This window comes from Grampus griseus (genome assembly GCF_964374135.1).
Source record: "Grampus griseus genome assembly, chromosome: 5".
Classification (NCBI taxonomy): Eukaryota; Metazoa; Chordata; class Mammalia; order Artiodactyla; family Delphinidae; genus Grampus; species Grampus griseus.
In genome coordinates, this window is record NC_138998.1 from 71,567,879 (window position 1) to 71,579,154 (window position 11,276).

The 11,276-nt window shown below is 34.8% G+C and overlaps 1 protein-coding gene across 6 annotated transcripts in view; it reads left to right on the forward strand.

The window, feature by feature from the left end:
* Positions 1–10,395, forward strand: part of DLG1 (discs large MAGUK scaffold protein 1) — a 284,860-nt gene extending 274,465 nt beyond the window's left edge. For all 6 annotated transcript variants that reach the window (XM_082654456.1, XM_082654457.1, XM_082654458.1 and 3 more), the window contains 2 exons: positions 6,497–6,588; positions 7,528–10,395. In XM_082654456.1, the coding sequence (XP_082510582.1) occupies positions 6,497–6,588; positions 7,528–7,634 (199 nt within the window). In that variant the 3' untranslated portion in view covers positions 7,635–10,395. The remainder of the gene's footprint in view (positions 1–6,496; positions 6,589–7,527) is intronic.
* The last annotated feature ends 881 nt before the right edge of the window (positions 10,396–11,276 follow it).

Genomic DNA, 11,276 nt, shown 5'->3' on the forward strand with positions numbered 1-11,276 from the left:
ACGTTCACATATACAGGAGTATTCAGAAAGTCAACACACATGCCCAGGGAAAGGCACAGGCTCAGAAAAGATCTGAGAAGACCTTACGTGTATACCTCAGGCTAATCCCTGGCATGGAGACATCCTATAACAATTTAAAACAAACAAAAAACCCTAAAGGAAAGAGAATTTTACCTCTAGCATTATCACATTATAAGATTCCAATGTCCAGTATTCAACAGAAATTTATAAGGCATACAAAGAAAGAAGAAAGTATGACCTATTCAAAGGGAAAAAAATAAATCAATAGAAACTGTCCCTGAAAAAGACCTAATGGCAGATATACTAGACAAAGACTTTAAGACAGCTGTCTTAAAGTTTCTCAGCAAACTCAAAGAAGATGTGGGAAAAAGTCAAGGAAACAATGTGTGAACCAAATGGAAACATCAATAAAGAGGTAAGAAACCAAAAGGAAATTCTGGAGCTGAAAAGTACAAAAACTGAAATGAAAATTTTCATTCAAATTTTTGAATGAAAATTTCATTCAAACAGGGATTCAAACACAGATTTGAGCAGGCAGGAACAAAGATTCGTCAAACTTGAAGAATGGAAATTATCAAGGATATGAACAGAAAGAGAAAAGACTGAAGAAAAGTGAACAGATCCTAAGGAACCTGTGAGATACCATCAATCGGAAGAACATATGCATCTGGGAGTCCCAGTATTAGAAGAAAGAGAGAAAAGGCAGAGAGAATATTTGAAAAAATAGTGGCTGAAATCGTCCCAAACTTGATGAGAGACATGAATATAAACATCCAAAAAGCTCAACAATCTTTAAATAAAATGAAGTCAAAGAGACCCACATTGAAACACATTTTAATCAAACTATCAAGAGACAGAGACAGAATTTTGAAAGCAGCAAGAGAGAAGTGAATTACCACATACGGAAGTCCTTATTTCCAGTAATTTATGTAAGTGGACTAAACTGTCCAATCAAAAGACAAAGATGGGCAGACTGGATAAAACACATGCAATCCAAAGACACAAACAAGTTGAGAAAGTAAAAGAGATATTCTATTCAAATAGTAACCAAAAGAGATCAGGAGTAGCTATACCAATATCAGACAAAGTAGACTTTAAATTGAAAAAGGTTATATATGACAAGAAGGACATTGTATATTAATTAAAGTTTCAGTATGGCAAGAAGATATAACAGTCATAAACAGTTATGTACCTAATAACAGATCATCAAAATATATGAAGGAAAAACTGACACAATTGAAGGGAGAAACAGCTCTACAATAATAGTTGGAGACTTCAGTACACCACTCAAAATAATGGATAGAACAACCAGACAGAAGATACATAAGGAAATAGAGGGCTTAAACAACACAATAAACCAGATAGACGTAACAGACATATGCAGAACACTCTAGCCAGTAATAACAGAATACACGTTCTTAAGTGCACATGGGACATTTGCCAGGGGAGACCATATGTTAGGCCACAAAAGTTGATTCTTCAAAAAGATCAAGAAAAATGACAAACCTTTAGGCAGACAGACAAAGGCAAAATAAGACTGAAACTAAACTCTGAAATGAACGTAGGGGCATTACTACTGTTTATACAGAAATAAAAAGGATTCTGAGAGTATTATGAACAATTGGGCACCAAAAATATGGGTAACCTAGGTGGACAAATTGCTAGAAACATAAAACCTACCAAGACTAAATCACAAAGAAATAGAAAATCTGAATATACCTGTAACTATAGTAAGTTTTGTATACATATAACTTATACACTCTATATTAAGAAAATTGAATCAGTAGTCAGAAACTCCCAACAAAGAAATGCTCTGGATCTGATGGCTTCCCTGGTGAATTATAACAAACATTTAAAAGAAGAACTAACGCCAATCCCTCCTAACTCATTCTGTGTGACCAGCATTACCCTGATACAAAAGCCATACAAAGAAACTACAAGAAGGGCTTCCCTGGTGGCGCAGTGGTTGAGGATCTGCCTGCTAATGCAGGGGACACAGGTTTAAGCCCTGGTCTGGGAGGATCCCACATGCCGCAGAGCAACTAGGCCCATGAGCCACAACTACTGAGCCTGCGCGTCTGGAGCCTGTGCTCCGCAACAAGAGAGGCTGCGATTATGAGAGGCCCACGCACTGCGATGAAGAGTGGCCCCGCTTGCCACAACTAGAGAAAACCCTGGCACAGAAACAAAGACCCAACACGGCAAAAATAAATTAATTAATTAATAAACTCCTACCCCCAACATCTTCTTTAAAAAAAAAAAAAAAACCACAAGAAAACTGTAGACCAATATCCCTTATTAACATTGATGTAAAAATCCTCAACAAAATATTAGCAAACAATTCACCAACATATTAAGAGAATTATACACCATGAGCAAGTGGGATTTATTCCTGGAATGCAAGGATGTTTCAACATATGAAAATGGATCATTGTAATAAACCACATCCACAAAATGAAGGGGGAAATCACATGATCATCAACTGATGTAGAAAAAGCATTTGACAGTATTCAGCACCCTTTCATGATAAAAACATTCAACAAAATAAGAATAGAAGGAAACTATCTCAACATAATAAAAGCCATTTATGAAAAACTGACAGCAAACATCATTCTCAATGGTGAAAGACTGAAGGCTTTTCTTCTAAGATCAGGAATAAGGCAAGGATGCCTGCTTTCACCACTTCTATTTAATGTAGAACTAGAAGTTGTATCCAGAGGAATTAAGCAAGAAAATAAAAGCCATCCAAATTGGTAAGGAAGAAGCAAAATTATCTCTGTTTGCAGATGATATGATCTTATCTGTAGAAAACCATAAAGACTCCACACAAAAGCCATTAGAACTAATAAATTCAGCAAAGTAGAAGTATGCAAAGTCAACATACAAAAATCAGTTACATTTCCATACATAAACGATGAACAGTCTCAAAAGGAAGTTACAAAAACAATTTTATTTACAATAGCATCAAAAAGAATAAAATACTTAGGAATTAACCAAGTAGGTGAAAGACTTGTACAATGAAAACTGTAGAACAGGGCTTCCCTGGTGGCGCAGTGGTTGAGAGTCCGCCTGCCGATGCAGGGGACACGGGTTCGGTCTGGGAGTATCCCACATGACGCGGAGCAGCTGGGTCCGTGAGCCATGGCCACTGAGCCTACGCGTCCGGAGCCTGTGCTCCGCAACGGGAGAGGCCACAACAGTGAGAGGCCCACGTACCACAAAAAAAAAAAAAAAAAAAAAAAAACTATAGAACATTGCTGAAAGAACTTAAGATATAAATAAGTAGAAACACATTCCATGTTCATGGATTGGAACACTTAATATTGTTAAAATGTCAGTACCACCCAAAGTGGCCTACACATTCAATGCAATGCCTATCAAAATCCCAGTGACATTTTTGCAAAAATAGAAAAATCCATACTAAAATTCATATAGGATCTTGAGGAACCCCCAAATAGCGAAAACAATCTTTAAAAACGAACAAAAAAATGGAAGACTTATACTTCCTGATTTCAAATTTTATTGCAAACTACAGAAATCAGAATGCTGTGGTACTGGCATAAAAACAGAGATAAAAGACCAGGGGGAAGAAATGGTCAGTTGATTTTTGACAAGGATGCAAGACCATTCAATGAGGAAAGGACAGTCTGTTCAACAAATGGTGCTAGGAAAACTGCATGTCCACATACAGAAGAATGAAGTTGGATCCTTACCTAACACCACATACAAAAGTCAACTAAAAATGGATCAAGGACCTAAATGTAAGAAAATAAAACTCTTAGAAGGAAACAGGACGAAAGCTTCGTAACACTGGATTTGGCAATGATTTCATAGATATGGCACCAAAGACACAGGTAACAAAAGAAAAAAAGGAAGGTTAGACTTTGTGAATATTTTAAAACTTTTTATATCAAACGACACTATCCACAGAATAAAAAGGCAACCCACAGAATGGGAGAAAGTATCTGTAAGTCATATGTCTGATAACAGATTAATATCCAGAATATATAGAAAACTAAAACTCAACAACAACAAAAAACTTGATTCAAAAATGGACACAAGACTTGAACAGACATTTCTCCAAAAAAGATAAACAAATGGCCAATAAGCACGTGAATAGATACCTATCATCACTAATCACTAGGGAAATGCAAATCAAAACTACAATGACATACCACCTCACACCCATTAGGATGGCTACTGTCAAAAAAACAGAAAATAATTGCTGCCAAGGATGTGGAAAAACTGGAATTCTTGTGCACTGTTGGTGGGAATGTAAAATGGTACAGTGGCTGTGGAAAATAGTTATGGCACTTCCTCAAAATACTAAAAATCATAATTACTATATGATCCTGCAATTCCACCTCTGAGTATATCCCCAAAAGTATTGAAAACAAGGTCTTAAAGAGATATTTGTACACCCATGTTCATGTTATCATTACTCACAATAGCTGAAACATGGAAGAAACTCAATGTCCATGGACAGATGAATGGTTAAGCAAAATATAGTATATGCACACAAAGGAAGGAAATTCTGCAATGTGTTACAACATGGATGAACCTTGCAGACATTATGCTAAGTGAAGTAAGCCAGTCACAAAAAGACAAATACTGTATGATTCCACTTATATGAGGCACCTAGAGTAGTCAGAATTATAGAGACAGAAAGAATGATGGTTGCCAGGGGCCAGGGGGAGGCAAGAGTGCAGAGTTATTTTTAATAGGTATAGAGTTTTGGTTTTACCAGATGAAATGAATTATAGGGATGGATGGTGGTGATGCTTGCATAGGTACTAATGCCACTGAAGTGTATACTTTAAAATGGCTAAAATGGTAACTTTTATATTGTGTATATTTTACCACAATTTTTAAAGTAATTTTTAAAGATCAGTGTAGTGTAAGACTCGCAGACATAGAAAACAAACGTGATTACCAAAGGGGACGGGGAGGGATGAAGTAGGAGTTTGGGATTAACAGATATACACTACTATACATAAAATGGATAAACACCAAGGACCTACTATATAGCACGGGGAACTATATTCAGTATCTTGTATAACTTATAATGGAAGAGAATCTGAAAAAGAATATATATATATGAAAAGAATAGATATGTATATAACAGAAACACTTTGCTGTACACCTGAAACTAACAACATGGTAAATCAACTATACTTCAATTTTTTAAAAAATCAGTGTAGTGTACCGCATTAACAGATTTTACGGGGAATTCCCTGGCAGTCCAGTGGTTAGGACTTGGGACTTTCACTGTGATGGCCCAAGTTCAGTCCCTGGTTGAGGAGCTAAGATTCCGCAAGCCGCACGGCACAGCCAAAAAAAAAAAACCAGCTTTTAGTATTAAAAAAAATGATCATTTTAATAAATGCAGAAAAAGCATTTGATAAAATTAACATCTATTCATGACAAAAATATCTTGTAAACTATGAATAGAAGGGAATTTCCTTAATCTGATGAAGGTCGTCTACAAAATACCAAAGCAAACATCATATTTGAGGATGAAACATTGAAAGCTTTCCCTCTTAAGTTGGGAGCAAACTTCCATTTATCCATCATCCAGCTGTAACATTAATTATCAACTGTGACCAATCTCGTTTCATCTATCCCCCCACCTCCTTACCTCTCCACTCCAGATTATTTTGAAACAAACCGCAGACATTATATGATCTCATCCGTACATCTTTGTATATATTTGAAAGATAAAATTCTTTATTAAAAAACATCACTGTGATGTCACACTAAAACATATATACATTGATATGTATAAAATGGATAACTAATAAGAACCTGCTGTATAAAAAAAATGCGTACACATTGTAGAAGGTCCAAGCAATATGAACAAGCATAAAGAAGAAAAAAAATCACTATGTCACACTAAAACTGTAATTCCTTGATATCATCAGTTCATGTTTTCTTGATTCATAAGTTTTGTTTAATTTTTTCAATTTGTTTGAATCAAGTTCCAAACAAGGTCTGTTTGTGACAGTTGGTTGTTAAGTCTTTTGATCTACAGATTCTCCCTTCATATCTTTCTCTTTTTTCTGTTTATTTGTTGAAGAAACCAACTCATTTATTCTGCAATTTTCCCCAGACTATATTTTGCTGATTGCCTTCTCATGGTATTATTTAATGTGTTCATGTATCCCCTTTACTATCTATAAATTGGTAAGTAGATCTGTAAGTCATATTTTAATATGAAATTTTCATCGAAGTCAAAACTGTCAAATTAATGCTTAGTTTTTTTGGCTGTCTTGAACTAATGCAAAAATGTGTTGAAACCCTTCTGTCATTCCAAGTAAAAAGCTACATAGTCCGTGACTGGATGTAGTTTTTAATGACATTAAGATTCTCAACAGAGCTCAACTTTTCATGATTTTATATATCTTCTCTCCTTTGTCATCCTTTTTCAAAAGTATTATAATGTAGTAATTACTAATTTCTAAATTTATTTGTATAGGGAAATGAATAAGCGTCTGACGGAAGAACAAGCCAGAAAGACGTTTGAGAGAGCCATGAAACTGGAACAAGAATTTACTGAACATTTCACAGGTTGGCATGATGTGTAGCAGTGCCCTTTATGGTAGAATTTTGCTTTGGAGCCATATGAACTCACCCATTGAAATGGATTTTGAACTATGCCCACATTTACCAGTAGTAATAATAAGTGCTTAAGTTCCAGAATAATTCATCTAATCTAGGTTGCAGTGATGAGGAATCTTGAAATTTAGTGTTTCTTAGGTTGTCGATGAGGATAGCGTGTACAGAGGAAAACATTCAGACTTGACTTCTTCAGTGAAACTGACTTTTCTCTTATTCTTTATAAATTTTGATCTATTTTAAGATACTATTTGTTTAAAAAGAGAAGAATAGGTAGCAATTCCCAAATTCATTTTATTCTTTAAATTATTCCTTAGGTATCTTTGGATAGGTTTTTGTTGTTGTTTATTGTTTGTTTGAAATAATGATTAGCTTATATTTGGTGTTCATATTAAGTACCATTAAGTGTCATGGTGTTGTAACCCGTGTGTGTGTGTGTGTGTGTGTGTGTGTGTGTGTGTGTTTAAGGATTTTTAATAATTTCAGACTTACAGAAAAATCACAAGAATAGTACCAGCAATTCTCATATACCTGTATTCCGCAAATGTTAACATTTTACCACATTTATAATTTTGCTGAAACATTTAAGAGTAAGTTGCAGACAAATGCTCTTTTGCCTCTAATTACTTCAGTGTCTATTTCCCAAATACACAAAACAGAGTAAAAAATCACCAAATCTTGCTTTCTGATAAATTTTTAAAATAAATTTTTTTCTATTTTAAAAATAAGAAAATTCATGAAATGAGCCCTTTCTAAGCAAACAATACATAGATGGTATCTCTTCCTGAATGAGTATTTCTAAGATATAGCTTCTGCTGTCTTACCAACAATTGTAATGGTGAAGATAGACAATTTTAATGGAGGTTTCTGATTTTGTTTCTATCATTACAGCTATTATACAGGGAGATACGCTGGAAGACATTTACAACCAAGTGAAGCAGATCATAGAAGAACAGTCTGGTCCTTACATCTGGGTTCCAGCAAAAGAAAAGTTATGAGGACTGATGTTTTCTCTGTTTCTCTTTTCCAGTCTCATTTTCTCTGACACTTCTTTGCCCTTTCCTTCTGGAGTCTGTCTTCAATACTTCTTCCATGTTGAATCATATCCCACTCATCATGGTCTGCAGTTGCACTTATTTTTGACATCTTAGTGTCTCCTTCAAGTTGTAACATCTGTATTATTTTATCTCACTATTGGTTTGTGGCCATTTTTCACAAATGAAGATGGAATGGCCTGACCAGCTATTAATAGGATTTAGGGAGACGGGGAAATTGTGGTAAAATTCCTTAATGTTTAAGGGAAAGTAACTTTAAGAGATTTTCAGAGAAGCTTTATATACATTCTTTCCAAATTTCAATATAAATGAAAGAAAAGTGGTTTTAATCAATGATTTAGTAAACTTTGAGCAACAATGCACGCTTAACTTTAATAGCATGGTTTGGCCAACATATTAGCTCTCAAGTCCTTTTCTCAATTGACTTCTGTTATCAAAGCAAATATTTCATTACAGACAAATAAGGAAAATATGTTTTTTAATTTCAAAATTAATATCTGAGTTAACTTTAATAATTTCACAAGGGATATTCATATCTTCTTAAAGTCTTTTATTGTTTGAAGTTTTTTTTTTTCCTCCCAGTAGATTTGCTAGGAATAACAATGTCTAAATGTTTTTAATCTACTTGTGCAACACTATTTATAGTGTCTTACAAAAGTTCATACATAATGATCATCACATTTTCTGAATTGAGGCCATGTTTAGGTGCTAGGGGAGTTTACCTTTTACACATAAGGTTGAGAAAATTTCATAGAGATAAACACAAAACAGACGTTACAGTGATGATGTAATCATTATGGCAGTGGGAAAGGAGTCCAATTCATAGTCTAAAATTTTAAATGCATTCTTAGGGGTCAGATTTTAATGAATATTTTACCCACAATAACTGACTATTTTGTTATAATAAAATATATATATATATAAATATATATATAACTTTCTTTAAACTCTGTAACTATGGGAATTATTTTCTTTACATAGTTGCACACACACAAACATATATATATATATTTAAAATATATTTTTTTTCTTTTGCCACCTACTCTCTTGGTTTGGTTTTAAGTTAAATATTAATTGATTGGACTTTATCTTCCTTAATCGTGTGAAGTGAAAACAGGAGGATGGTGGTTGTGGAAAGAAGCCCTTAGGGAAATTAGGTTATACATAAAAACATGGGCATGTTCTCCTCTTTTCTATAAAAGTTTTCAAATGGTTCCTGGTTGGTTTTTTGTGGGTTTTTTTTTTTTTCGGGGGGTGTTGGGTGTTGTTCCCGTTGTTCTTGTCATTGGGTTTGGATTTGGTCTCCACCTCTTTCCAGTTCTCCTTTCATTAATAGGCAAACAGGCAAAAACCTCATGTGTATGAGTGTTTTCCCCTCAGACTGTACACCTTTCATCTCTTGTAGCTGCTCTGCAGTAGAGTTGCACAGATCTTCATGGTGAGCAATTAAGAAATTTTAGTGAAAAGTAGATAACAATTTCAGAAATCAATTTCTCTGGTCTTTTATATTAATAATACTGTTTGGCTTCCCATTGCTTTTTTGGAGTTTATTAAATATGTGTTTTTGACAACCTCCTCATTACAGTTTCTTAAACAAATGAGTACTGGTTTGTAAAGAATTATCAACATTATCCATTCCATTTATGAGAAAGAGGAGAACAGCTAATAAACTTTATTGTAAAATCTGTATGTTAAATGTGTCTTGTATTCTGAAAGAAAAAATTATTTTACAAGCTAGCATTTTCTTGGAACAGTTTGGGGCATCACATGATTTGTAAACTGAATTCAAGAATCATTAGGCAACCTAATCATATTTCTTCTGTAGGTTTTGGAATTGAATATGTTAACACATTGAAATATATACCACAGCTGTTACATGCTAATATAATAAGTTGTTTCCAAACATAAACAGATTAGGAGAAAACTATTGTAAAATGATCTCAAGAGCCTCAGAAATCATCTTATAGCAGGACCCCAGCATAAACCATTTTGAAGTATTTACTGGTCGAATGTTGTAAAATATCAAGAGGTTATAAAATGACACCATTTATGTGTTAAAATGTATATTACATTGCTTTCTGAATGTCCTTGTTAAGTGATTTTTTGTAAGAAGATACTTTTGTGCACCTTTCTAGATTGTATAGAATTAATAAAAGTACTAATTGTTTAGTACTACTATGCAACAGACACTTTAGTATCATTTAATTTTTCAAAAGAAGATAAGAATTACTGGCCGCACTATAAGGCTTAAGCAGAATCTCTTGGCCAAGATTACTTAGCTAGTAAATGACAGTGCTGGGTATTGGTATCGAAGTTTCTCTGTCCCAAGTTCTTTCTAATATACTATGCTGCCTCATTTTTCAGCCCCTACTGTGGAAGGCACTATGACTTAAATTATGTTATGTTACTGCCCCTTTACAGATAAAGATAGACTTAGATGAAGGTCCTTACCCAGAGTCTCATAGTAAGTAAGGACAGACCCACAGAACAAGTCATTCCCATCGCAGCTGGAAGGACTGTTTCGGGAAACAAGTCAGCCCAGCACTGTCATAGTGACATACAAGGAAAGAAACTCTTTAGAACCAAAAATGGAACACTATTCATTAGGGGGAAAAGTCCACTGTTCTGATACACAGGGAATAATACTATTTTGAATGTTTTATGAAATATTCCATATTTTTAATATGCTTCTTAATACCCTTAATTCGGCAAAAATAAAAATGCCTCTTAAATGTGACTACACGTCTTTGGTTGCTTTCCTATTCCATATCTGCTCAGGGCTCTTCAAAAAATGATGGGAGCGAGCTTGAAGGGGGGCTCATTCTAGCAGAATACACTCTGGTCAGCAAATACCTGCTGAACCACCACACAGTATTTAAACTCCAAACTTGGCAATTTGGGGACTTTACTAATGAGGAAAATTTGTTTTCTAAAGTACTAAACAGCTACCTTCTAAGATTCTGCCTTGAATACTCTTAATTTACAGGTGGTGAAACAGAAGCCCAGAGATCCCTGTGTCCTAATCAAAGTTGCACTGCAACCAGGAACAGAGCCAGGATTAGAGCCTTTAACTCCTGGCTCCTGGAACAGTAGTTTTTCTACCATTCCAGTTACTTTTCCTCCCTTGCTGTGAGCTGAATTTAGTGGGCTCTTCAGTCCCTCGGGATGTGAATTATTGACTGAAAGAAAGTAAATATTAGTGAAATTAAGAGATTTTATTGAGGTGGTCAGATTTGAAAGATATCAGGGAAAAACACAAATGTCACTTTTCTGACCCAAATTTAGATTATCTGGTTCAGTCCAATGTTGAAGATTCCATTGATCTCCCTCCAGAATTGCACAACATAGCTCTCGTTGGTTTTGGCAGCAGAGTACTATAATGTGAAGAATGTGGGCTATGGAATGACTTGATTTGAATGCCAGCTTTACCACTTACTGGTTATGTAACGTTAGTTGGGCAAGTCATGTCATCCCTTTTTCTGTTTCTCTGTAAAACGGAGATATTTTGAGAATCAGTAAGATTACAAATAAAGGGGGCACCCTAAAAGTTAATTCCCTTTTCCTTGGAATCAGAAGCCTGGAATT